The 27,812-nt window shown below is 33.5% G+C and overlaps 4 protein-coding genes and 1 long non-coding RNA gene across 6 annotated transcripts; 4 read left to right on the top strand and 1 right to left on the bottom strand.

The window, feature by feature from the left end:
* Positions 1-4: 4 nt before the first annotated feature.
* LOC140978902 (uncharacterized) lies at positions 5-1,494 on the top strand. The gene is made up of 4 exons (XM_073444141.1): positions 5-166; positions 277-738; positions 787-918; positions 1,000-1,494. The coding sequence occupies exons 1-4, from the start codon at positions 5-7 to the stop codon at positions 1,492-1,494; spliced, it is 1,251 nt and encodes a 416-aa protein (XP_073300242.1).
* A 3,856-nt stretch (positions 1,495-5,350) lies between these two features.
* Positions 5,351-7,752, top strand: LOC140978943 (uncharacterized). The gene is made up of 3 exons (XR_012175681.1): positions 5,351-5,490; positions 5,593-7,441; positions 7,526-7,752. It is a non-coding gene; the product is annotated as an uncharacterized lncRNA (long non-coding RNA).
* Positions 7,753-7,953: 201 nt separating this feature from the next.
* LOC140978942 (FCS-Like Zinc finger 8-like) lies at positions 7,954-10,004 on the bottom strand. Of its 2 annotated transcripts, XM_073444193.1 has the most exons (3): positions 9,556-10,004; positions 8,617-9,455; positions 7,954-8,265 (listed from the first exon to the last, which is right to left on the bottom strand). In XM_073444193.1, exon 2 carries the CDS (start codon positions 9,390-9,392, stop codon positions 8,631-8,633), a length of 762 nt encoding a protein of 253 aa, XP_073300294.1. In that variant the 5' UTR covers positions 9,393-9,455; positions 9,556-10,004; the 3' UTR covers positions 7,954-8,265; positions 8,617-8,630. The 2 variants fall into 2 exon arrangements, with proteins under 2 accessions (XP_073300294.1, XP_073300293.1); XM_073444192.1 differs by lacking the exon at positions 7,954-8,265 and having other exon boundaries at positions 8,437-9,455.
* A 6,845-nt stretch (positions 10,005-16,849) lies between these two features.
* Positions 16,850-18,504, top strand: LOC140978138 (uncharacterized). Its single transcript, XM_073442952.1, has 2 exons — positions 16,850-17,173; positions 17,939-18,504. The coding sequence occupies exons 1-2, from the start codon at positions 16,896-16,898 to the stop codon at positions 18,069-18,071; spliced, it is 411 nt and encodes a 136-aa protein (XP_073299053.1). The 5' UTR covers positions 16,850-16,895; the 3' UTR covers positions 18,072-18,504.
* An 8,031-nt stretch (positions 18,505-26,535) lies between these two features.
* On the top strand, positions 26,536-27,788 carry LOC140979256 (uncharacterized). Its single transcript, XM_073444594.1, has 2 exons — positions 26,536-26,741; positions 27,216-27,788. Exons 1-2 carry the CDS (start codon positions 26,609-26,611, stop codon positions 27,596-27,598), a joined length of 516 nt encoding a protein of 171 aa, XP_073300695.1. The 5' UTR covers positions 26,536-26,608; the 3' UTR covers positions 27,599-27,788.
* Positions 27,789-27,812: the final 24 nt, after the last annotated feature.

The following is a 27,812-nucleotide window of genomic DNA, read 5'->3' as shown; positions in this document are numbered from 1 at the left end:
AAAAATGATTTCCGGAGGCTCCATGGATGGTGATTCTAACCGGGCTCGAAAGGCACAGGGTAGGAGAGATTGCATGGAAGTCGAGGGAGCAAGGAGAAATGAAGTGGTTATCAGCTTTGGCCCGGATGATCTCCGAGGAGTCAGCCTTCCTCATAATGATGCCCTGGTAATCCAAGCCCGAGTTGCTAACTATGATGTCATGAGGGTCTTTGTGGATTCGGGCAGCTCTGTTAATGTCATCTTCAAGGAGGCCCTAGTGCAAATGGATCTATAAAGGTACCAATTAGAACTAATAGAAACCGCCCTTTTCGGTTTTGCTTGTCACGCTGTATACCCGGAGGGAGAAATTATTTTGCCTTTGACCCTGGACACCGGAAAGTGAGAAAAACTGTCATTACCACTTTTACAGTTGTGGATGCTACTTCATCTTACAATATTATCTTGGGTCGAGAGGCTATGAACGAGTTGAAAGCTGTAGCATCCACTTATCTCCAGAAGATAAAATTTTCAGTCGGAAATCAGGTGGGAGAAGTGCGGGGAGATCAACCTTTTTCCCGAAATAGAAACAATCCGGGTAGACCAAAAGAAGGCGAGAAGGGAGGAGGTCGAACTGAGGAGGTGGAAAGGGTAGTGGAGAAGGGAGAAGTACATTTTGTGGCAGAGGAAGAGCAAGATGTGGTGGAGATTATGCCAGGAAAGGAGATCCGGGTGGCTCGTGATCTTGGCTTATCCACCATGGTCAGTCTATTAAATTGTTTAAAAACTAACGTTAATGTTTTGGCCTAGTCACAACAGGAATTGGTTGGGATTTTATCCCTGGTGGCTGAGCATAGTTTGAATATCATCCCGGGATCCCAGCCTGTGAAACAAAAGAAAAGACACTTTGGCCCGAAGAAAGACAAAGTGATTAATGTGCAGGTCCGAGAATTGTTGCAAGCCGGCCACATTTGAGAAATATAATTTTCTACTTGGCTCTCGAATGTAGTGTTGGTTACTAAGGCTGTAGGAAAGTGGAGGATGTGGGTAGATTACATGGATCTTAACAAGGCTTGCCCTAATGATCATTATCCTCTTCCTCGGATTGATCAGCCGGTGGATTCCACGTTTGGCTATGAATTGCTCAATTTTATGGATGCTTATCAGGGATGCCACCAAATTCTCCTGGCCAAGACCGATCAAGACAAGGCCAATTTTATTACCTCAGGAGGCACACTTTGTTATGTAGTCACGCCTTTCGGGTTAAAGAATGCCGGGGCAACGTATAAGCGCTTAATGAATCGAGTATTTGCGAAGCAGTTGGGAACGAACATCGAAGTGTACGTGGATGATATACTGGACAAGTCCCGAGAGATTTCTTGTTTTATTCCTGATTTGGAAAAAACGTTTGTCACTCTCATGCATTATGGGATAAAGCTCAACCCGGACAAATGCATCTTTGGGGTGAAGAGTGGTAAGTTTTTGGTTTCGTGGTTACTGATCGGGGAATTGAAGTAAATCGCAAAAATTCAAGTCAGCATTGGACATGTCATCCCCTTGATCCATCCGAGAGGAGGGGAGAAGAAGAAAACTTTTGACCATCCACCAATTCTTGGTTTCGGAGGTAAGGCTCCTCAAATTTGTAAGAACGGGGAAGTGGGGTTGTGAAGGGAGAGTGGGAAGGAAACCAGTAAAACAAGAAAGAGGAGACGAGAGACGAATATAAAAGAAGCGTCCTTTCCATCCTTTCTGGGAAGAAGGGATACCATCAAGGAAACGAGCTTTTAGCCGAGCAGACAATGAGAAAGCATTATCTCTCATCTGACAAACAAAAAAGTAGTTAAAATAAGAGGGTTAATAAAAAGATTGTGCATTTTAAAAAGGATATAGGCCGAGGCCATAATCCGGAAAGAATTAGGGTGAAATTGGTTCACGGGGACACCAAAAAACTTGGCAACTTCGATATTGAAGGAGAGAACGGGAAATCGAAGGCCATTTCTAACCTGGTCCCGAAAGAAAGTAGTGAAACCATGAGGAAGGTGATCGGCCCTATCAGAGGGGTCGAGAATCAAAATAGTAAAAGAAGAAAGAATAGAGCCGAGAGCCCGGAGTTCTTCATCCGCTCTCGAGCGCAAAGTGCTGCTCATTGAAGCAAACCAAGGAACTCCAGGAATCTCGGAGTGAGAAGGATTGGAAGTCCGAGCTTTGCCCTTGCCCTTTTTCAAAGCTCGGGACGGGCCAGAAGCGGAAGGTTTGATTTTTAGTGTTTTGGGTTTTGAGGAAAGGTGGGCGGAATAGCGTTTTTGGGATGGAGAAGAAGGGGATTCAGAGCGCATTGCGGCAGACTCGTAACTAGACGAGCCTCGCGCATTCGCTCCAGAGGTCGAAGAAGTAGAATTTAACATTTTCGAAGAAAATGAAGGAGAAGAAAACTTACGAGTTGTTGGAAGAGTGACTAGTTGAAGACTTGAAATCGCTGGAGCAACAATGTAGCACATCGGAGAATGAGAAGAGAGCAGAGAAAATACGAGAGCGAAGAAAGTTACAAATGAGGAGGGTTCATCGTTTTATATAAGCGAAGGAGAATGATCTCAACCGTTGATCTACAGATAAATCGGATGATCAGAATGAATCTTGGAAATTGCGTAGTGATATGAAAAGACACACTCGGAATACGAAGCGTCTCAGAATGATAAATTTCTTGGAATTCGAAGCGTTTTGGATCGTTCTGATTCTAGGGCATACGTCATCATGACATCAGCCCTTCCGACCTGAGTATATGAAACGACAAAAATCTTCTAAACCCGGGAGGCATGAGGCCCCGACACCTTATCTCAAGCTCGGGAGACATGAGGCCCCGACACTTTATCTCATGTCCGGGAGGCACGAGGCCCCGATGCATTTATAGCAAGAATTGATTATCTTTCTAGTGAAGTTCAAGCATTAATAATCGAGACAGCAAGTAAGACTCTAGCCCAACTATTTAAGGAATGAGTGGTGATACGCCCGGAAGAGCTCGGGTCATCCATGACCCGAGACAGTAAATGGATAGCACGGATCATGGTAAGTTTGCAAAAGGAGCTCATAAGTAGCCGAGCAGATGAGTGCTCGGGACGTTCTTTACCCGGGCAACCAGAGGCCCGAGCTCTCGGGTGATGACTCTCTACCCGGGATACATCGGTAATTGTACCGCACTCAAGTGCGAAAGCAGGTGATATCCTATCTCGATAAGCGTATCTGTAAGAATCGTTCTGATTTGACGTGATAGATAGGACATATCGGCGTGACATGAACTTTATAATATGTGGTTATAAGTGGTAAGTAGGTACTGAAAACAAGGAAAAATCATTATCTTCTTTTCTATAAATAAGCAAGTTTGTTTTGCATTGAATTCATTCACACATATACACACCAGTGGCATTTATTTTTCTGGAAAGCTACATGGATTTTCTTCATTTTCCACCTGCTAATTTAAGCATCGGAGTGGTCACGTCGGACACCCTTCCGGCGTCCATTCACGTGTTTGTTTTCATGTTTTGAGGACATCATTACAACTCTATTCTAGGAAGATAATCTTGATTTAGGATATATCTTACTGCTCATTTTTTCTTCGTCAACTTCATATCAGATCCGGTGGATTGCCCGACCCAGCTCACCATATTCAACCGGATCATATCAAGATTGATTTTATCTTAAGTTGATGAAGCAACCAGAGTTGCTGACTGATCACCAGTCCTTTCTTCCGAGAGCTCAACTCTTGAAGGATTCTAACAACAGTGATTGGTTTACTGATTGTAGTTTCTTTAGCAGAAACTTCAACATCAGATGAGTGTTGGTTTTTGGTCGAAGGTAACCGCTATTTCTTCTTTTGTGTTAGTCGACTGTAGCTCAAGTTCCTGTCTCTTAACTTTTACAATCATGGAGATGCACTTATCATCTATCTCCAGCTGGCTTATCACTGCAGCAGCATCTCTAACTGCAAGGCAATGTGCATCGAAATTCTCTCTATTTTTCTTGATGATCTACCTTAACACACTCTCCTGCAATTCCATCTCAATGAAATATCGCCAACAGTGCTTCAGAAATCAAATCAGTTAATTCATAAACCAAATTAGTTTATTATGAAATTCTCTCGACAAGTATCGTCTTCTCTTTAGCTTTTTGGTCCATGGAGGACAGTTCGGATTGAGTTGTCACTTCTTCTGGTTCGAGAATCTTGACCCCTTTCGGACTTGATATGAGAACAACTTAAATGAAAGCTGGACGAAACGACACGAAGACTATACTATGAAGTACAATTATATCATTTGTTCTTCTTGTTACTATTTTTTTTTTTGCATCTACGCTACGAATCACAGTTATATAATCTATAAAAAAAATATCAATTCGATCTACTTTTTTTTTATCATATTATCTTTTTACCTCTTTAACTTTATTCATAAATTGTATTATTAAATTTTATTAGTTTTTTTATATTTATTTTTAGAATTTAGTATTGTAAATTTCAGATTTAATCCACTAGTTTTGTGATTTTTTTATTATAATTTTAGTTTTTTTTTTTCACGTGATGCTGATATGATGAAAAAAATATCAATTTTGTCATTAAAATGATAAACATATTATTAAAATAAAAATATATCAAATCAAAATAGCAAAGATAAAAGATGAATGGCAAAAAACATATTTTCCATCGTATGATAATATAAATAACATTATTAATGTTAATTCAGATTTTATCCAATACGATAATGCATATCGTGCATCGAAATGTAGCATATTAGATATAAAATAAAAAATTTGCAATCGAACGTGGTGCCGTACCTAAAAGGAAAATTAAATTAACTTGAGAAAGCAAAATATATCTGTAAATAATTAATCTCGAACTTGAGTTAGATCTTCTTGCTTCGAATATTCGAAAGATTTAGAATATTTCTTGTAAATAATTAATATCGAACATGGTTCGGATTCATGTTATTTGAGAAAATTCTCCTCCTCAAACATTTAATTACTTTATAATAATAAATTTGTATGTTTGGAATAATTTTAACTCGTCTATGATATCATTTTCTCCATGAAAATCAATCATTAAAATATATAAGGATGTTTTTGTTAATTTTTCTTTTTGAGAGAGTTTGGACAAAGTTTTTTAGATGTAGAGAATTGGGATAAAATTAAGTTTAAGTTTGATAGATTTATTTTTAATTTTCTCATAATATTATTAATATAAATTCGGAGTTTATTCAATATACACCGTGCATATAAGCATATTGGATGAGATATAAAATAAAAAATTTGCTAACGTGGTGCCCGTACCTAAAAGGAAAATTAAATACACCCGAGAAAGCATTTGAGATCCGGAGATTTATTTGCTTCCCGAGAATAAGTACCCATTTAACCTACACGTTCACTTAGAGAGAGAAAATATCTGACTACGCATTTCAATTTTCACCTAACCAGAGGCTCCATTTTTCCAATTCAGTCAAGAAGTCAGGCGAGTTCTTCCATTTTATCTGTGTAAGATTCATTCATACTTTTGTGTCCTGTGTGTTTTGTTTTTCCTTGCGTTGTTGAGATGTATTTTTTTTTTAAAAAAAAAATTTGTTTCGGTTTGTGTAGCTAGATCTGAAGACAGTAAAGAGTTGGGTTGCGGTTGTTGTTGTGAATTCGGATACATATATGTTCGGCGTATGTGTTGGTTTTAATGAAACGGGGTGTTGATTTGCTTGGTTCTGGTGGTTATGGAGAAGATCTAAAATTCTGGTTGCTTGATGTGTTCTAAGTTTTAGTGTTCTCAGCTGCTGATTTGTTTAGATCCTTGAGTTTGATTTGGTTATTATTAAGATTACTTGACAGGAGAGAAATAGATTGAGTAAATTCAGTGTACAGTTAATTCAATGGAGACTCTGGTAGTTTCTCATCAAAGAAATCAGCATCGGGATTATGGTAGAGACCGTAGTCATACTGCTTCTAACTTTGGGTCCTTTGGATCTCCGCCTTGTAGTGGTTTTCGTGGCATCAATTGCCGGACATTCCATTCAGAAACTAAGTCACGTCCTACGCCATTGGAATCTTTCTCAATGATTCCAGTTATCAATAGGGCATTTTCTACTTCTTATTCTCCCAGAACCCCACCTTCATCTGTTTATAAGCAAAAAAACAACTACAAAAGTAATGCAAAAAGCAGCTCGATTCCGATTCCAATAAAGATTGAGTTTGAAAATGAGGAGCGGTCATTTGGAGATCAATTGTACTTCTCCGAGCGTTGGGCTGGGCCTGCATATTCCAATTCACCTCCCCCAAGTTCTTTACCCATGCCTAAGTTTTCCATACGCCCCAAAAGAACAGTTTCCCTTGGCTTACCTTCCTCAGCCTCTAAGATTGATTTGCGCCCTATAGCAAAATCTGCACCTGCTTCCCCAACAAGGGAGCGAAGACCCTCACCAAGCGATCTGTGTGAACTTTCGGATTCTGCGACATCGACACTTCGTCGCATGCTAAATCTTGATATCTCTGATGAATGAAGAAGTATCTGGGACGGTCTGTGCTTTTGTAAATAAATAAATTTTCCTCCTTTTAGTGTTTATGTTTTAAAAATAAAGCCCGTTGACAAGAGTAACTTGTTAGTTCTAGCGTTTTGAGATTTCTACTTAGTGACGGTTGTGGCTGTGCAAGAGCAAGTGATGGTTGGGGTTGGTCAGCTAGTTCTAGAAATCTGTGGAGGTTGATGTTGGTTTGACATCAAATGTGGTTTGGTCGGTCAGACATTGATATGGGAGAGGCAATATCTTTTAAGTTGAGGGCAGGATTTTAGATATATGACAAGCTGGGGTAGAACAGTGAATGGGATGGATATAATGAACTCAGTTGCGTATTTTCTTTTCAACCGAGTATATGTATTACTTGGAGGAGACTGCATGTTGTTGGATGGCGACTGTTGAACTTTCCAGTGTGACTTTCTCTCAGGATTGTTAATTGTTATTCCCCTCCTGTTTAGATCGCATTAATGTCTTTCCTTCTGCTTGCACGTAGTGTACAACCATGATTTCGTTTAAGGCCTTCTTACCTGTAACCTAGGCCCTGTTTTTTAGTTTCATACCACATAAGTATCTTTTGATGTTTCCCTTCATCCAAATTCTGGGGTCAATAGGTTTTCTGTCTTGTTTCTATATCCTTCTCTCCTGTTTCTGTTTTCTGTGAGATTAGATCCTTAACTTCTGTAGTTCTGTATCTTTGTTATGCAAAGATGTCTTCTCCCCCTCACTATCTTTTCTGGTTTTTTTAAAGAAAAAAGGTGAGGAAAGTAGGGACAAGGTAATCTTTGTGCTTGTAGCATTCGCTAAGTCTTGATCCAAATTCCGATACGTGTTCGCCTATTTATCTTTGTCGAGAATGAGGTGTATCAGATCTTTTTCATCCTTATTCCATACATCATTAAGAACTGTTGATCATACTCAGCGGTTCACAGGTAATTGTTTCAACAATTTTACAATATTTTTTTCTCGATGTGTTGCATATCCGGGCTTACACCTTGTTTCCTTGTTTTTGCCAGTTTATTCTGATCAGAGAATGGGCTGAAGAACTGTGTCAGTAACTATCCTATTACTTATCTTTGTGGCCATATCTATGTGTACTGGTTTTCAGTTGTGTCTTGTATCCAGTCTTTGTATCTGAAGATGATCTATCTATTATCTAGATATGCAGTTTGATTTAGTCCGTATTGGATAACAATTTTTATAACGCATGTTTCAAAATCGGACCTTCACTTCCCAGCTTCTATTTTTCTTGTCCAATTTGATACTACAGCTACCGTTTATGACTGTAGTCATCATCTCGATTCTCGCCTATTGTTAACTGTTTCTTTATACCACACAGATATCGTAAAGAAACAACCAAACTTTCACTAAAACAGCTAAAAATCGAGAAATGAGTTCACGTTGGTTCAGTGTTGCTCTCGTCCATATGGAACCGGATTATGCGTTTCCAGAAGCAAAATGTATGCAAGATACAAGATTTGTCTAAAAATAAAAAATTAAAAAAAAAAAAACGAGATTTGTCTTTACTGCAGGACTGTTTAGGTATCTAGTGTTGAGTGATACCATTGATCAATCATTTGTGGAGCCATTGGATGAAGTTCTTTGCGTAAAAATCGATTCCTTTTGAAGATGCTCGGTATCTCGTGAAGCAACAAAGAGAAGCATAGAAAATGTCGAAGTTCTATAGTTATGAAACGTGTGGTTTCTTCATTCCTTGTTGACAACTGCTTTCATGGCTACAAAAGCTTCCTCTCCCCTGATGAAATTTATTTTCTCCGTTAGTTAACAGCTATCAATGTCTCAAATATTGAAGCGAAGAAACTGATGTTTGGGGCTGGAAACCAAATTTTTCATACAATTCAGCGCGCTAAAACTTTTAACGCAACACATGAAAAACAGCACCATGCGCATTCCCAAGATGCAAGGATTGTAGCAATATATCATTTGAAGAACGTGTCTAGTCCCATGTCATCAACTATTCCGAAATAACAATTTGAAATTTCAAAAAAATTATAAATAAATTCCATATGATTTGAGCAATTTCACCTTTGGCCGCTATTCCTCACGTCTGCAATCAAGTATTCAATAAACTTTTGGTGGCACTAACCTGTTAGTTCAACTTCAATCATCTTTGCCTTGTTCAGCAGACAAGAAATCCAGGGATTCAGATTCCAAAACACTGCTTTGGAAGTCATGTTCCATTTTCTTGATATCAAACAATTCAGGATCATTACCACACCAGCTCTCCACGATGCAATCATTGAATATATGAGTTGTTTTTGGGTTAGGTCCATGAGATATCACACGAGTATAATTTTCACACATCTCCATTTCTTTCAAAGAAAGCTGCCTCGAAAATTTCCTCACTAGGGTGCTGGAAGACGGGCTAAACACCATAGGCTCACGAGTCTTGATTCCGAAATCACCGAGAGAATCAGGTGATTCGGGCGGGGACTTTGTCCTGGGAATTTCAACATTAGGCTTTGCTAATAGAACCATTCTGGTTACTGGTTTGGAGATTTTTTCATCAGTTTTTTGTTCGTTTATCGAGTCAATCAAGGCAAGTCCAAAGGCTTTTGGCTCTAGTATAACCCCTGAACCTTTGCTGATGATTTCAGGCAATAAGGATAGGGTACTTGACAAGTTTTTTCCTGACAAAATTGTATGAACAAAATCGGGTGAATTCTGGGGGTCAAGAACCGAACTTGGACTGTCTACAATATTTTCTGAATCCGAAATGATTTTTGACAAAAGCCCATTGAAAAATCTTGGAGAACCCAAGTAAGATGGTGTTTGTTTTTTGGTATCAGTAGAAGGGAATGAGTTTTGCTCCGCCATCAAAGCTTGTTTGGATGTCACAATTCTTGATCTGTTCCTCAGCATGAGCAAAACCAATCAACCAATCAACCCGTTCACTAAAATTTCACCCAAGATTCCGTAATTTAACTGTAAAATATTCCAAGATATAGTTCACGAATCACCAATACTGGATAAAAAATTAAAGGGAAAAAAAAACTTTTTTTACAAATAAAGATCAGCAGCAAACCTGGAATCTGTGACTTTATTCATTTCATGACTGATTCCTGAAGAAGCACATGAAAAATGGAAGAGACTTCAACTTTTCTCTGTAAGAAGTTGGGATATCTTAATTATTAAATCTATCAAAAAGTCGAGCAAACTTTGCTAAAATCTCATGAGCTTCCATTTTTAGAACAGTGACAGATGAATGGAAGAAAGTGCCAATCCTGTTTCCTTTTTCTCTGTTATGTGGTTGGATTAACATAACCTTAACTTATTCTTCATCATTGAAAGAGAGAACAAATTCAAGCGGCTCTGCTTTGGTTTAGTGATCAATCAGATTCAGCAAACAGATGCTATTTTAGGATTTTAAGGTTCATTGTTGTTATTGAGTTTCAGGAATCTGGAAAAAAAAAAACAAGAGAGAAAAAGAAGCCAATATGGATTTTTTAATGTAACATTTTAAAGGCTTATACTGCCAAATATTACAATATTAATTTTTTTTGATCTTATATAAAATATGAAAATATTCAAAATCAAAGTTTTTTAGTCTAATAAACAAAAAAATTCGTCATATCAGTTAAATTAATCTAAACCATCCAATCTGTAAATTACCTTGGTATAATATAAAACCTTTTTTTTTTTTTTGAGTGGATGTGGAGAATTATTTCAAGTGGCTAGTATTTGTTTTGTTGAGAATAATAATAAAAAAATAGTATTGTGCAAGTCATTTTCTTGATGCACATGCATATGATTAATTATATATATATGTGCAACTTTAAGCTCTCAATTAAGATTATCAGTAAATAATTGATCGAACTATTAATTCATTGCTTGTTTTCTAATATAACAACACTTTTTTCATAGAATTATAGTCACAGGTACTACTTTAAGTAATCCAAACATAATTAATTAATAATATATTGATGAATAGGTCTCTTGTGAGATGGTCTCACGAATCTTTATTGTGAGACGGGTCAACCCTACCGATATTCGCAATAAAAAATAATACTTTTAGCATAAAAAGTAATATTTTTGCATGGATGACTCAAATAAGAGATCTGTCTCACAAAATATTACGCTCACACAAGTTTTTATCTATATTCATTAACGAAGTTTTTTTAATGGATTTTTTTTTTTTAAATGATGAAACAATTTTAAAATTATACACACTCGGAAATGTATATGCAATATTAAATGACAATGTAGGCCAAGTCAAATATGATATTTTCAATTATGACAAATCAATTATTTGCAGATAAACATCAATGTAAGTCGAAGGTTAATTGGGAATGAATTCTTGTGATGTACGACTAGAAAACGATGCTTACCTAAAACCAAGCGCCAATCATCACATACATATATAGTAACAGTTTCTGATACATTAAATAAATAAAACATAACTTGGAAAATTAGATTAAGGGCATAGTCGATTATTTAAACTAGCCACCGAGGCACATGCGTTGTGTGTGTCATGAATATATAAAGCTAATATATTAAACATTCATTACACTTAGTCATCATCACACCAAAATATTTTGTATTTGAATCATGAGAGACAGTGAATTCCAAAATGTAAATAAATCTGTCAAACTCAATTTGTTACCTTACATGATATATGTTTTGTTCATTAAAAATATTATTCTTTTGAAGCCATTATATCATCTCAGCTAATAAAAAATAAAAAATATATAAATAAATGCATTACACATGTATAGTGGTTCTACAGTGAACACCACAAAGAATGTAGATTGAATTATGAAGCACAAACCTTCTTGGTCTTCCGTCAACTGATGAGCATTTTTGTTCAGTTTCTTCTGGTGCAAAATTGAGGCACCAAAGCAGCAACAGCCCATGTCCCTGTATGGTTTTATTGCGCTAATCCACATTTTATTCATGGGTACATTATAAAAAGAAGCACATTATAAAAAGAAGGTTAATAAAATAGAATACAGCTGACTCAGAATTCAAGTCACGAACCTCTTTCACCAGACAATTGTAAATTGTATTCTGAGACACTGGTTGTTTATATACCTATAGAGTTTCAACTGAAGGAATCTCCATAGGTAAAGAAATCTAAGACAAAGCTCTCTGGAGGAGAAAAAAATGAAACAAATAGAGTTTCAACTAAAGAAATCTCCATAGGTAAAGAAATATATCCAAGTCGCGTTGTTACTCTCCAAAATTGTAGTGAAGAAAAAAGAGAATCATTATTGGAAAAAGTAAATATTTAGTCAATAACTGAAAACATGGAATTGTCATCCTATGATGGGCCAACAAATGTCATGAGTTTAGATATACCTGTTGCATGGGCTTCCGTAAGTTCTGCTCATGTAGAATTGGAGCCAAGAAGTAATAGTCTTGGTCGCCTGGAAAACGAAGATAACAGGATTGACGCACAACTCATAAATAATGAAGCTAAATTTGAATAATATCATGTTATTATATAAAAGGAGTATATGACACTCATTATAATAACAACATTGCAAGTATAGGAGGATAAGCATGTAAATCAAGACAAAAGCCCAAGATGGATTAAAATCTATAAACCAAAATGTAAATCTGTCTGTAAACTTTATAATAAAACAATGTATATGAAGACCTAATATAATGATTTAGTGACTCTGTTGAGGATATGTGAAAGATTAAATCATAGGACTTTGAAGCTTGTAATAAATACATTATAGCCTGCAAGATCGAAACGAACAAACTAATTTCATATGATCACTAATATAAATCAACATATTATTTCATAGAATATAAATTTATTTGTTATTAAAAAACGAACCAGATGAAGATGTGGGCAAATAGATATGATCCATTGAATTGAGTATGTTATTTCTACAAATACTTTGTTTGCAACATGTTTCTTTCAGCTTTTGAGAAGAAATCACAAAAAAAATTCAAACATTGTACTTTATGCTTTATCTTTTTAATTACACATCAATTTTTCAAAAAAAGTAAATTTCGAAATCCAAACCTATCGAGTATCATCTAGAACATGTTTGCTACTTTGTTTCCAGAGCAGCTTTGATTAGTGAAGTTATGCTTCTTAGAAAAGGATGATGTCTCATCAAAGCTACAATCATTTCACGGAAGAGCAACAACGAACCAGCCCACCATTTATTCATCACTTCAGAATTGCAAGTGGACATATTTTTATTCATTATTTCCAAGAATCTCCCAACACACCACAAAAATTCAAAAGTCCAGTGGGATGATAAAAATAAAAGCTTTACCCAAATTTAACATTCAACTATATATCATTTCATTCTGCAAAAATACTCGCCACAGAAACACAGTAAAACACATCAAATAACGATGTAATTTCACGCCCACCTGGGAAAAGCAGGCTCTTGGTCTTATGTTGGGCTTGAAACTCCAATAATTGCCACAACTCAGGCTCCAGCTCTGCCCACAAAAAAAAATAACTTAAGAAATAAAGATTGCCGGTGAAAACAAAAATCTAAGCTGTTCAAATTCGTGTCTCAGACACAAAAGTGAAATGAAAAATTAATACAGAGTTGGGCTAGCGAAAGTGAATGTCTGTGATAGTGTGTGTAGTAATAGCACTTAACATATCTTGTTTGAACAATAAGGAATCATGTATAGCAACTCGCTAAAATAATCACAAACCATACCATATAAATAATGGGGGAAAAACCACAGAGTATTCATTTTTGTCGCCCTTCAGAAAATTTAAGCAAATTTAGAATGTTTGTAGTGAAAAGATTAATGGTAAAAAAACCATAACCAACATTATTAACGGTATTTCATAGAAACAATAACCAACATAAATAGCAAAGAGCAATGCAAATCAGAATTGAAGCAAATACTCAATAGATTGAAAACATTAAAATTCACATTTTTTCATAGAACAGTACCAGCTTTGACGTATTGGCACAATTCGAGAAGAAGATAGTATGTTAAGAAAAAATAAAAGCATTAGAAAGGAAACTGATGCGTAAAGAAATTTTGCTTGAAACAAATTAAAACAAAAACTGAAACATAAATTTATTGTTTTAGATTTAATCAAATGATGGTAGTCATCCTGATTATATATGTTTGTAATATAAGTCTGGAATTTTAAATAGGTGAATTTTGAATGACACATGAAACTGAAATGAATTTCACAAATATTTTGCTTCTAGTTGATCATAAAATGAGATGAAAAGGTAATGGGGTGCTCCCAATTTGTGATGTTCGAGTGAAATGAGTGACTTAGTAGCGTTTTTTTGTACATAGGTTTCTGGTGAGTACTCGATGATCAAGGCTGGAGGGGTTCTTAAAATGATTGATGAGGAGAAAGTGATGATGGAAGCTCTGTTATGTCTTAGTCGTGCTGGAGCAGATATCATTCTCACCTATTTTGCTCTCGAAACAGCTAAATGCCTGTGCACGGAGAAGAGGTGACGTCGTCTCGATACGGGCTATGTGGTCATCTAACAGAAACACTCGAATGCAATGCTTAAGTTATTCTAACGCGGACGTGGTCGATCAGGCTGTACTGAATTTAGCAGTATGCTTTTTATTGGAATTCTAATGGTTGTTTTGGCAAATTAACTTTCATCAAACGGTTCACTAAGAAATCGTATTGGTCTATGAATTATATCACTGCAACACAAATACTTAGCAAAGAGTAGAAAAATAAAGATAGATCGACTTAGAAATGAATCGGGTTTCTGATCACGGAACATCATTCAAATAAAAATAAAGTACACAGGCCATTCATCCTGTTATGAATTTTGCCTAAGCAGAAACGATAACAATGACACTTAATTCATTACGTAGTGCATTCTTCAAAACTGACGCGTACAGATATTTTGCTTGAAACAAATCTATGTCTAGCTGCCAAAAAAACAATTTGTTTCTGTAACATACAAAATCTAGTAGCCATAACAACCAATTTCGTTTAATTCGAACGTGCCGTTTCAACCCGACATTAAACGCAATTTGATATAATGAGAAGCCGAAATTCAACCCAAAAATAGGTTACCTCAATCAAATTCAACATTGAAATTTCAGTATTGAAATGCGGATCTCAAAACGAATAACAATCAGATCGGTTGAGAGTTGAGAGGAAGATATTTGCGAACTTACCACAAAACACTTATGATTTATTGGCCGGGAAAGTGAATTTGAATCGGCAGACAGGACACCAATGGATGTGGTTTTTGGTTTCTCGAGGCTTCAACCGAGTATATGTTGGAGGAGACGGTGCAGAGTGAAGCGAAATCTATGAAGGTAAAGCAACAATATATGAGAGAATTGTACCTCCACCTCACTTTTTCTTCGATCTTCGTGAACTAATCTTGAAAAATCATGTGCCGCCCCATTTTCTAATATTCAATTCTACACACAGGGTTTCGTACACGCTTAGATTAGAGACAGTGGAGAGGGAGGGAAAAAGAGAAAGAAATAGGCCCATAAATTTCGGTGGGTTTGATTATATTTCTTCGCCTCTCTTAAAAGGGCAAAAGAGGCAAGAAATTTGGTGTCCTCGAAGAAGCGGTTTTTAAAACCTTCTCAGCTTTAATAAAATAGTAGAGATGCACACATTGGTTTTGATACTCTGAGCCCATATTGTCGAGCATTTTATGAGTTTCGCAAAATGTTCACATGAAGATCTGTAGAATATTATATCAACCATTATCTCACACACATTTTTTAATATCGAAAAAAATGTTGTATTAAATATTTTCGCGATATTCATATAAACATCTCGCGTCGTCCATAAACTGCCCAACAAGATGTGTCTGTAGTACCCATATATATGTGTGTGTATGTATGTATGTATAAGGTAAAGTTTTGATTAAATCATGTGGGATAATCTTTAAATCATTAACTTGCTTTGAAATATTACAATGGATTTCAAATACATAATCTCTCAAATCATTCCTCAAATGTCTTCTTTCAAAATAAATCCATCAATCCAAATATAATCTTAAATAATTTGAATTTTGGCTTGTTATTGCATGGTTATGTTAATTAATAAATATCATATTCAAATCAATTAAAAGAACAAAGTCAAAGGAAGATTTAAAACAATGCAAGAAATGAAAATTCAGCCTTATTTTTAGCATAAAATTTATTATATACACCGGCCTATAGGACCGATTTCATTTTAATTGTTCGTAATGTATGGATGATTATTTGCACATAACATGTCGTCAAGAATTCATTTGACTCATATCTAATTCAATCACACTAAAAACTCTAATAAAAATTAGGGAAAAACGAATTTTTGTTTTATATATATATTTTTTGTGATATTGGTATTCTATGTTGTTAAATTTGAGTATTAATCTCGTATCTTAAAATTTTTATCAATTTTAATTTTTTTTCATCTAATGCTGGTGTAACATTACACAAGTTAACACCACGTTGGTGTCATAGTTGCACCACATTGAAAAAAGATTAAAATTGTAAACACAACAAAGATAATTTGGACGTTTTTGTTTTTCACATAATATTAATAAATATATAATATTGGATGAATACATACATTATTTAATAGAAGAGATCGGTTTAAAAATTTATTATCATCAAGGCTTTCGAATAATTTTTAATCGAAAATTATTTTTGTATTTTGCAAATTCCACATAGTAAAATATTTATACAATCTGATAAAATTTCTCTACGCTCATTTTTTTACTCAAATTCTGAGTGTCCGTGCAATAGATAAATATAAGATTAATATTTTTTTTAAAAAAAAATATTATTTTAGGATAGATAGTAAGTAAGACAAGATATATACATCTCGTCCGAGTCTTTTGTTATTTCCATGTTTACCATAATCTTAATTGGATTTTCGTTAAATATTATATGCGTAGTGACCCATCCCGAATCACATACTAATCCTAATTTAATAGCATGCATGCAATTTACTTAATTAAAACATAAAGAGTTAACATTGGAACTTATAAACTTAATTATTATACAACCCCATCGAATAATGCATGTAAATACCAAATATTGTACAACCATATCGAAAATAATATCAAAAATCCAGATGCCAAATGAACTAGGAAAGTCATTCCAGGCATAGCCACTCCTACCAGCTCAACGTCTGCTTTCGATAGGTCAATCTAACTAAGTTCTATTCCGTGGAATGTGATGTTCAAATGAAACGAAAAACGCGAGCGATAAAACTCCCTATACAAGAATATCATTTGTTGAGGCACAAATTTATTAACATCATGTAAATGATATTTAATATTAAGACTAACTCCCAAAATATTACATTTTTTTGAACTCCTAAATATGATATCAAAATAGAAATTTTAAAAATAATTTTTTGTAATAGTTTTTATGNAACACGAAAAACTCAGTGTAGAAAACCCTAACTCAGCTTCTGCTCCTGTGAAAATGCGGGGAAAGCGCAGCCGAAACGTTGCTTCATCCACTCAACATGCGACGTCTCTTGAAACGGACGCCTCTGCTTCCATGGTCCCGGTGAAGGTTATGAAGCCATCTGAAGCCGAAGCCGAAGCCGACGCCGCCGAGCCGAAGATTGTGAAAGCCGTTTCGACGCTGGTGCATCAGAGTGCTGGTGAATCTGATCAGCTTAAAATGGGCGGTTTTCTGGAGAAATGTCACTATTGCCAGAAGCGGATAGCGCAGAACTCGGAGGTCTTCATGTATAGGTAAAGGGAACTTGCTCGGGGTTCTAATATAATTAGTATTCGGCCTCGATTAGAATGAATGAAAAGATCATGGAACTGTGCTTGTTGCTTCTGAATTTTATGCTTTGATTTGTTAAGTACATTTTATGCTCTCGCTGTTTTATAGTTTCTTTATCCATTTTTTGATCTTCGTATTCTATTGCTTCCATTTACTGCTTTGTGGAATGAGCATCGATTACTAGGGAGTTTATTGTCTTGTAAGTCAATTAACTTGGTCACCCCTATGTGAAATTAATAGCTTTTTAAAACCACGTGTTCTAAAAAGGAGGCATATTTACCCCTTTTGTTAGGGCATTTTTAAAAGCACAGGGTCGTGAAAGATCATTCACTAGTTTGTAAACCGGTAATATTCTTTTCTAGGTTTTCCTAGGAGGGGTGCTATTTGCTACTCCAAGAATCCATTGTACCTGTTTTATTTCTTCATTAGGAACTTGAATTTTACCGTTTCTCAGCGGTTCGATGTGGTGTTCAGAATTTTCCATCTTGACAATAATATATCTTCGTCATGTCATCATGTCATCATTTGATCAATACAATATCATTTGAGAAACTTGATGAATCAATTGGTTGGCACTATCAAGGAATTCGACCATTTTACTTGTCTACTTTATTAATGCATCTCTCATTATGAATGTCATATACAAAGCTATCTGCCCAAGATCCTCTAGATTATATATATTTCTATGCATTAGAATTGCTCAAGTTTCTGTGTTCAATTTGATGCAGTAATCTCTGTGCATTTTGCTCTGCTGAGTGCCGGGACTTTCAAATTGCAAAAGACCAATTAGTGCAGAGACAATCAGGAAATCCCCGGGAGAAGATAGTTCCAGGCCCGGGGATTTACAATGTGAAGGGTTAGTCTTGTTCTTATGATTGATGTCGAATGCAAATTACGTCAACTCGTCAAATACTAGATACAGATGCATACAGCTGTCGATATTTTGGTGATCGGTTTATGCTTCTGCTTGGATAGGATTAGTTTTACTTATATTCCATATTACCATATATCTTTACGATAGAAAAACTGTTTTTTCCAGCTTCTAGAAGAACTCCCCTGACCCTAGAACCCCTGTTTACGTCCGGGTTTCTATGTTAGCATATTTACAAAAGAGTAAAACTAGGTGTACCTCTTTTGTTTCAGCTGCTAATCGGAAGTCAGACGTGGTACAATTATATGTTACAACCTTGATCTGCTCAGGCTTTTAAACTTTACCTGAAGCATGAGTATCTATTTCATCTGCATTTCGCTTTTATGGTGCCTTAGCAAGCTAGACATTTGATTTCTTTGACATTTATTTTAGTGGCACTGCCACTGATCTTGGACAAGAGTTCTGTGACACCGCAACATCACGTCATGCAAGGGTAGTTTGGAAGTTAAATCGCTGTCGTAGAAAAATGGGGCGTTTTTCAGTGAACATCCCCAAAACAAAAATGAGAGTTTTCTGTTGTCGGACAGAGGGATATTTCTAGTTCCGTAATTTCTGGCTCATGATTGCTCAGTGCAACTCAGTAGATGAGTGGTATGAATACAAATAACCGAGGTTGTGCTTGGATTGATCCTTCACTTGTTTGGATGGACAAAATTCAAAAGAATTTTGAATGCACTCTATGTCAAGGTAACCAATTTCAATAGAAATTGTGGTGGATTTCATGGAACCCAAGATTGGTGTAATTTGGTGTAATTTGAAATGCATTCTTCAAATTATTTCTTAAATCAAATCCTTTTTCTAAATCAAATCAATTAAACCAAGTTCATCTTGAGAGAATTTTGCGGTAGTTTTGTCGATTCTATAACGATGTTCAATAGCTAGAGTTGTTTCTTGAAATGGAAAACTGTCGTAGTGACTCAGGAGGATTTTAGATTGTCCCGTTGATAATTTTTTTCATTTAGCCTAATGGGAACATCATACACATAGGATCATTATATGTGATCATCATGAATCACGAAAGTTTTTTAAACGTTAAGTAGTTCATTTCAAGTTTACACAAAAGAAGGAAGAAATCAGGGATGGATTGATGGAGACACCAATTCTTTGTTTGCCCATGGAGTGTCACGTAGTTTCACCACGGCATTGTCTTTATTTTGTTAAACTCTTTTCCATGTATTCGCCATTTACTTTCACCAGAGTATTTATTTATTTGTCAAAAAACTTATATGAGATGGTCTCATATATCAATTGTGTGAGACACATATCATATTTGACCCGACTTATGAAAAATTATTATTTTTTATGCAAAAAAAATATTATTTTTCAAAAAACTCATATGAAACGGTTTCATACATCAATTTATGAAGTTTTTTTTTCTGTGCAAGATAAACATGGATAGATACAGATTGAGGGTCGAAAAAGAAAGAAAATTGGAGCCTTAAATGCATATAACTAAAAAATTAAATGTATCACGAGAAGATTAAAGAAGGCAAATCACCTTCATAAATGATGCCTTGTTCTTGATGTCGAACCATTTTTTGACGAGCGTTTTAGGCCATGAAACCTTCGCCAAAAATACCAGCATCATAAATCTCAAAACAAAAATACACAGAAGCAACAGATTCAAGTAAATCCCATCATGTCTACCATCAGTCATTCAGTTGTGCGTCTTCAGCTGGCCACGGGCTGTCATCCATCCCAGCGCAGGTCATGTCGTCCAACGACGGGGCCAAGATTTAATGGGCAGCACAGCACAAAAGGCACATAAGCAAATTTTAAACTTGGGTAAACAACATAAATTCCAGAAACTGTCTTCTTTATGGCAAATGGCTGGTTGGATCCCCACCACCGAAGAGGAAGGCCGTAGCCAGCGGCGTCCAATCTTGTTAAAAAAGCTCTGCCTAACAAGTACTGAATTTCTCCCCACATGATGTATTACGAAAGTGCATCTTCATGAATTCAGATAAACCAGAGTATCCATACTAACTAAAAATAGGATAGTTATTTTTTCAGCAATTCATGTTATCAGGAAGCTTAAGCATCTGTCATACTACCACACAGACCAGCAGAAAATCATGTGCTTTATATCAGAAAGTAATAAGAGAAAGTACCATGCAAGAGTTCTCTTATTCAAAGTGAAGAATTCAGTTTATTTATACATCAGATAACTACCAATCATTTTTTTACTCATCGGTACGACCACTAACTGATATATTTGTATATCTATCCAACGAACTGATGCATATGTTTACACTAGAAATAATAGAAAAAATATGTTGAAGTAATTAAAATTTGAAATAAAATTAGTTAACTCAACAAAAGATTATGATAATAGTATTGTAAATTTTGACAATTCTTTTTAATTAGCATATGTAACTAATTTGAAAAAACAAAAAACAAACATATTTTTTTAATTTTCAAAAAGATTTGGACTACTAAAATTTTTCTCATATCTTTTTTATCATATTTTTTTTTGTTATTTGTCATATTCTCTCAATAATGCATATATTTTATTATAATATTCAATTATTACAATTTTTTTTGACAATCAATGATATGCAATTTTTTATTTACAATGTTGTTTGATTATTATTATTTTTCATGTAAATTGACAAAAATTTCTACTGGATGTTTTTACTTTCTTAGTCACTTTTAATTTATTAGACACTTATACTTTATAACATATAAATTACACATTATTATTAGAGGTGAGCAAAATTTCGGTTAAACCGAATTAACCGATTTTAATTTGGTTCGGTTTTCATCGGTTATGAAAATTAATTCGGTCGGTTCGGTTATTGCTAAATATTTCGGTTCAATCTGATCATGACTAATTCGGTTCGGTCGGTAACAAAACCGACCGAATGCTCATCCCTAATTATTATAACAATCTATCATCATATAAAAAGTACTGATTGATTGATTTTAAAAAATATTGATTAAATGTTGTCATTTATTTACAATTTATAATAATAATATTTTTGCCAATAAATCTTCTTTTTACTGATTCTTATGACACTTATTTTAATATTTCATATCAACTCATAAGTATAATTAGCACAATCAAATTACTAATGTCATATTGATATTACCTCCAGAAAAATAATATATTTAATTTTTCTAATTGTTTAAATATCTTAACGGGAACATTTGTGTACTCTTATCTTGAGAAAAATTCATTGTATTTATAAAGTTTGAACGGTAAATATAACTTTATAGTATACATTTAATTTGAAAACTGAATTCATAGTATGACAAACACTTCTTCCATTTCTATTTTTTTGTGTAACCCAAAAGATTTAATATTTTTTCTCTTTTATCTTCTCCAACTCACTGTAAAAAGTTTTTAAAAAATATTTATATCTAGAAAAATATTTTTATTTATTGTTTTTCTTGTGTATATATTTTGTTATATGTGAACATTAATTCTACTTCATTGTCTTAAATGTCATATATCTTTACTATATAATTTGTGTACATTGAAGATGAATAAGTTCATTTTGCAGTTTTTTATTACCTGGACTTAAGTTGATATATTAATATGTGATATACATATATATAAGAATTTTTAAATTCAATTTATTTACAATGATTTTTCATAACAAAAGCCAACTCAAAATAATAAAATTTAGGATTGATAATTATTTTAATTATGATATAAAAATAATACGTGGAGATTTTTTTTTGACATTTTAGTTGCAAAATATAGTGATAAATGCATGTAGGTGCACTATTTCATTGTGGCAATTATAACTTTATATAAATATCTTATTTCTCACTCAAGGATCAAAATTTTTTATTTTTTATTTTGATTATCGACAAATCCAATATTTCATTTAAATGTTTTTGTTAATAATATTTACATGAGTTTTATTTTGTATTTATCTAATTTGAAAGTGATAAATTATAATTCAATATATAATAATATTTGAAAACTGTAGAATGCTTCTAAATTTAAAAATCGAGTAACATGTAAGGGATCAATTCAAAACTAAAAGTTGATGCAACCTGTTTCTTCTAGCTCTACAATCGAATAATATAGGATCGAGTGTTTGTCGCTTTACCAAAAGCAATAACTGATGGCAACTATGCAAGTCAAATCTTTAATTAAATCACACAACAGATCAAGCGACTACCCATCGTAGACAATTATTGTACCAAACAATCAATCTCCTAATAATTGCACCAATTGCAATCAATGAAATTCAAAGTCACGATCTTGGCTCTGATACCAATTGTAGGCTCAAGCGTTTAATGTTATATCAAAACCTATAGATTATGGTAACAGTGCAAATCAAATATTTTAAATAGTACAAGTAATCATGATTAGAAGTGATGCACGCAAACAATATAAAATTAATATGTTTTAAAATGTTAATATTGAAGTGTCGAATAAATGTATTAAATCATTATTTAAGAACTTTTAGAAAAACAATATACATCATAATTCAGATTTAAAGATTAACATACAAATAAAGAATTGCGATGAATATCTTATAAAATAAATGGTGTTAGCCCAAAAAAATTAAATATGATTATTGTAAATGAATTTTTCTTAATTAATTAGAAAATTTTCAGCAAATGCGCCAAATTAATTAGAATGTTTTCAATATAGTATGTCGATAAATGTTTTTTCATATGAGTTAGTGATTGAGTCCTTATGAACATTTAAAAAAAATGTGTCTTTAGTTATAGTAACGGTGTCTTATAATTTAAAATATTAAATGAAACAAATTTTCAAGATAAAAAATTAATTAAGAAATTCAATAATATGTGATTACTCAATTAGTTTAATTGACATGCTCTTTATTTTGCTGATTTAATAGATGTTAAATCCACAATCACTGAGTTTGACAAGAATTTTTGTAGAATAAAATAAAATTAAAATAAATTATTTGATTGTATATGTTATAAAATTTTGTATATTTCATATATGTATGATTTATTTCATTTATAAGGTTGAAATTTTATATATTATGATATAAGATTTGTTATGCATCCTAACCTCCATAAATTCATTAAAAATTTATTTGTTTATATTTTAATTCTTGTTACCACATAATTTTGGTTTCGTCCAAGACTTTGTGTATTCGTTTGCTTGAATCTACTGTTCCACATTTTGCTAAGACTCAGAACATGTCAAACATGAAAGTATATATTAATTTAAAGATATGATACTACTTATCTATTTCAATAAACGTGTTTATTATTCACAATACTGATAAAAATAAGTTAAAAATAATCTGTTGACGAACATATATATTGTCAATAATCCGAAAACACATTTCAAATGTCAACTTTGACACTCAATTTTCAGTGACTACCAAAATATCTGAACAACCCATAATTTATGGACAAGATACTAACATCTTAATTTTAAAATCAAGATGATATTCTTCCTTTTACATGAAGAATTGATAAAAGAAATTCGATATTATTAGATATATAGATATTTAATATAAACCCGTGTGAGCTCATTTAGGCCCACCTTTAAATAGGTTGACAAAATTTCAACCCAACCCATTTAAATTGTTTGGTAGTGTTAGCCAATCGACGGACCCAACTCAAATTGATGGGTCTAATCATAACGATCATTTACCTTGTTTTATTCAAATAATTTATAAATATAAACCGCCAAAAAATGTTGGTTGAAATTTTTTTTTATTTAAAAATATAAATTCTAGCCAGCGGTTATAAAAAAAGAGATTTAAAAATTAGAAACTTTTTTTTTTTTTATAAAAATGGTATATTATAATAAATTTTTTAACCATATTTTATTAAAGAAATTTTAAATATAAACCTTTGCAAAAAAATATTTTTTTAACTCATAAGTTATAGCCAACGTCACAACAAAAATAAAATAAAATAACGAGGACATGAAAAAAAATAATTAATAAGATATCAAAAAAAATTCACAATTCAACAATGAACTATTTCTAAACTTTAATTAATTAAATTGATATAATGAAAAGAAAAATAAAAAAACTAAATCATTGGATTAAAATTAATATATTGTAATGTGGGTAGACAACAATAAAAGCAAACAATTAATAGTAACATCACAATTTTAAAATCAAGAAGATAATCTCCCCTTTATATGAGGAATTCATGATTGAAAAGCGATAATAGTAGATATATTGATATTTAATACAAACTCGTCCGGGCTCATTTAGTCCCACCTTTAAATAGGTTGACCAAATTTCAACCCAACACACTTAAATTATTTGACGATGTGGGCCAAATAGACGAACCCAACCCAAATTGACGAGTCTAATCACAACGATCTTTTACCATGTTTTATTCAAATAATTTATAAATATAAACCGCCAAAAAATGTTGGTTGGAATTTTTTTTTATTTAAACACATAAATTCTAGCCAGCGGTTATAAATAAAGAGATTTAAAAATTAGAAACTTTTTTTTTTTATAAAAATGGTATATCACAATAAATTTTTTAACCATATTTTATTAAAGAAATTTTCTTTTGCAAAAAATTTTTTTTAAAACTAACAAGTTGTAGCCAAAGTCACCAAAATAAATAAAGAGGACATGAAAAAAAGTATTAATAAGACACCAAAGAAAATTCATAATTCAACAATGAACTATTTTTAAATTTTAAGTAATTTAATTGACGTAAGAAAAGATAAATAAAAAAATCTAAATCATTTGATTAAAAATAACATATTATAATGTGAGTAGACATAAAAGATATCAAATATTAATTTACATAATAAAAAAAATAAATAAATCTAAATTGATAATGTGGGTAGATAACATTAAAAACAAGTAATTAATAAGATAGAAAACATTAAAAACAAGCAATTAATAAAACAAGTAATTAATAAGGAGAGAAATGGAAATTCACATATAAAGTCACATATTTATATATAATAATAATAGATATTCGTAACACCTACAACAGTGAAAAGTCAAATGTAAATGAAACATTTCACACTTGACGGCCAGAAAGTTATGCATCAACAGAGTAATTTGCGCGGGTGTTTCGACCAACACACATCGGTTTGACAGAAGGAGAATCTGAAAGAGTCGTTCTTTTTTTGTTCTCTCACAGAATTATGGCTTGGAGTTGGGAGGAAATGAGATTGGGCCATTTATTCCCTTTGTCATATGATCCCACAACCAAAATATCAACATAACTACAGCACAGGAGCGAAACACCCCCACAAGTCGACGGTAATTGTGGTAATACAACTAGATCTCCACGACTCCACCACATTGACAATGATAAATATATTATCAGATCGAGCTCTTACTATAGTTCAAATTGAGAACCGAATGTACATAACAATTAAGGCATCAAATTTCCACATGTATAAAATCTGTTTAGTATGAATTTAGCACAGCAGAAAACAGATGATGGCAACTTCAAATTGTCAAAAGGTGTCGATCAACCAAGTCACGTTACAACAATTCTTAGGAAAAATCAAGTTGTTCAAATCTTTCTTCCATCTTCGATGAGTTAAACATGACAGCAGTAAACCAAGAATCTCGCTGTGCACTAGATTCACAGGCGCCACACATCATCCGCTGCCAACAAATAACTCACAACTTTGCTCACCCATTGTTAGCAAACATAATCGTCACAAAATATTATCATGCATTCCATGGCTAAAAAATCACAAAATATAAAAAGAAAAATTGCTTTGTTACCTCAGTCGACATTGCTTCAATACTCGATCGACATCAATTGATATAAATTGAAAATGAGAGTCGAAACCAGTCGATAGTCAGTATGTGTGAACCAAAAAACAATAAAAAAAAATCAGTTCATATTGAAAGGAAAAATAATTCTTGGTTCAAGAATAAATTTGTTTCCTAATATTATTTTTTCCTTATTGATTAGATTGTGTAAAATAATTAATTATGAATTTTGCTTTTTTAGATATGTGATAAATATGATAAGAATTTTATGATATGATATCATTATTTAAAAAGAGTTTATTTATAATAAACTTCTTGTTTTCATATCTTGTAAATTCTTTTTTTAAAGATAAACTAGGAGATAAGGAGGCTATAAATAATATAAACAAGCTGAGGAAAAAGATTTTTAACTTCGGACTTAGCTTTTGGTGGTTACGTACTTTGCATTTTCCATGCCGTGAACTTCGGAGAAAAATCTGAAATCAATGAATATCAGTCTATGCATGATTCCATTTAAAAATATTCAACAAAAAACTAAAAAAAATGAGCAGAATGATGGTAATAAAAATGCAGATATATGAGGAAAAAGAAAAAGAAAGAAGAGAGAAAAACATATATTCACTCTACCTACCTAATATTTTAAATATAATTTTTTTTATAAAATTATAAAATATGTCATTCTGAATATGTTTATAAAATATTACATACAGAAAAATGAAAAATTAGCGTATATATGATTTAAAAAAGAGCCTGTAAAAAAGCCCTAAATCGGTGATCCCCGAGGTCGTCCATTATCACACCGAATAATGAAGAGGGGTTTGCGTTGGAGTGATGGGGAAGACGATGATACGGAGTCTTCCGACGATAATAATGATGGGAGCTCGAAATCTAAAGTCGGAGAGAAGAAGAATCAATCGTTCAAGCTTAAGGCTTCGAAAGGTATGTGTTGTAAGTATTCGTGGGTTTTCTTGGATTTTACCATTACTTTTCGAGTTCAGGTTGATTGCGTGGTTTCAGATTGAGCTGGTGGAATGTTCATTGCTGGTTTTTTAGGGTTCCCTGAGCATCCTATCTCATTCTAATTTCATGATGCATTGTAGTTAATGAAACTGTAATTCTGGAAATTTGATGCATCTTTGTTGTTGACGATCACAATTTTGTTGACAATATGGACGTAATTTGGTTGGAAGTTACATGTTAAGAAAGATATTAATCTTTTTTGTTTGAGTGGCATTTGCCCCAATTGGGTCTTGCTCTATCAGAACCATGTATGTTGTAGAGCATTGCTTGCTAAACGGATGAATGAACAAGGACAATTAGAAGAAAACGCGATTTTTATGCATGATTTAGAAGAAAATTTGGAAGCAAGGTACCGTTGATGGGCTGACATTGGAACTTGTTTCCCAATTGCAGAGGATTCTTTTAAGAAAAAGAGCAAAGGAATAGATTTCGAAGCTTTGAGTCGACATGGATATAAAGGAGGATTATCTGTCTTGAAAGTGCCACCACCTAAGGAGCCTGAGCAGGAACAGGACTGGACTTGGTCCACAGGGAAAGAAACTCGACCGAAGGAGGAGGAAGAATCCTTGGAGGAACGACAGAAAACAAGGGCATCAATTGCCTATGGGGAGGGGCTTGTGGACGTGCAGACATGTAAAGATAAAAAGAATCTCTCTTTTCAGCAGAAAGAGAAGAGGAAGCGGGATCTTGGTCAAGCAAGCAGAGGGAAGAATTATGTTGAAGAAGAGAAGAGGATGTTGAGAGAAAACGGCATCTACTCTGGTTTTGATTCTTGATTATACTTTGTACTTGTTAGTTTTCCAACTTGTTTTACTGTCAACTTCTGTGTTGGAGGTTTTGTGTTTAGCTCTTGGCAGTTTGATAATCTGGAACTCACATCTTATGGCTTTGTAAATGCAGCATCCTCTTACCTCTAATGTTCTATATTTTGGGTGCGCCTATGCATGGCCTTTTATATTATTTTTTAATTTTTTTAATCATTTGGCTTGT

Source organism: Primulina huaijiensis, chromosome 6, assembly GCF_012295235.1.
Source record: "Primulina huaijiensis isolate GDHJ02 chromosome 6, ASM1229523v2, whole genome shotgun sequence".
Lineage (NCBI taxonomy): Eukaryota > Viridiplantae > Streptophyta > Magnoliopsida > Lamiales > Gesneriaceae > Primulina > Primulina huaijiensis.
The sequence above is the reverse complement of the archived record's forward strand: the minus strand, read 5'-3'. Positions and strand labels throughout refer to the sequence as shown.

Bases quoted from the DNA above. Each gene is read 5' to 3' on its own strand.
- LOC140978902 (XM_073444141.1), top strand. From the start codon at position 5: ATGATTTCCGGAGGCTCCATGGATGGTGATTCTAACCGGGCTCGAAAG. The intron at 167-276 runs GTAATCCAAGCC...GGATCTATAAAG, and splicing joins TTCCTCATAATGATGCCCTG to GTACCAATTAGAACTAATAG. The intron at 919-999 runs GTCCGAGAATTG...TTGGTTACTAAG, and splicing joins ACAAAGTGATTAATGTGCAG to GCTGTAGGAAAGTGGAGGAT.
- LOC140978942 (XM_073444193.1), bottom strand. From the start codon at position 9,392: ATGCTGAGGAACAGATCAAGAATTGTGACATCCAAACAAGCTTTGATG.
- LOC140978138 (XM_073442952.1), top strand. From the start codon at position 16,896: ATGCGGGGAAAGCGCAGCCGAAACGTTGCTTCATCCACTCAACATGCG. The intron at 17,174-17,938 runs GTAAAGGGAACT...AATTTGATGCAG, and splicing joins TCGGAGGTCTTCATGTATAG to TAATCTCTGTGCATTTTGCT.
- LOC140979256 (XM_073444594.1), top strand. From the start codon at position 26,609: ATGAAGAGGGGTTTGCGTTGGAGTGATGGGGAAGACGATGATACGGAG. The intron at 26,742-27,215 runs GTATGTGTTGTA...TCCCAATTGCAG, and splicing joins CAAGCTTAAGGCTTCGAAAG to AGGATTCTTTTAAGAAAAAG.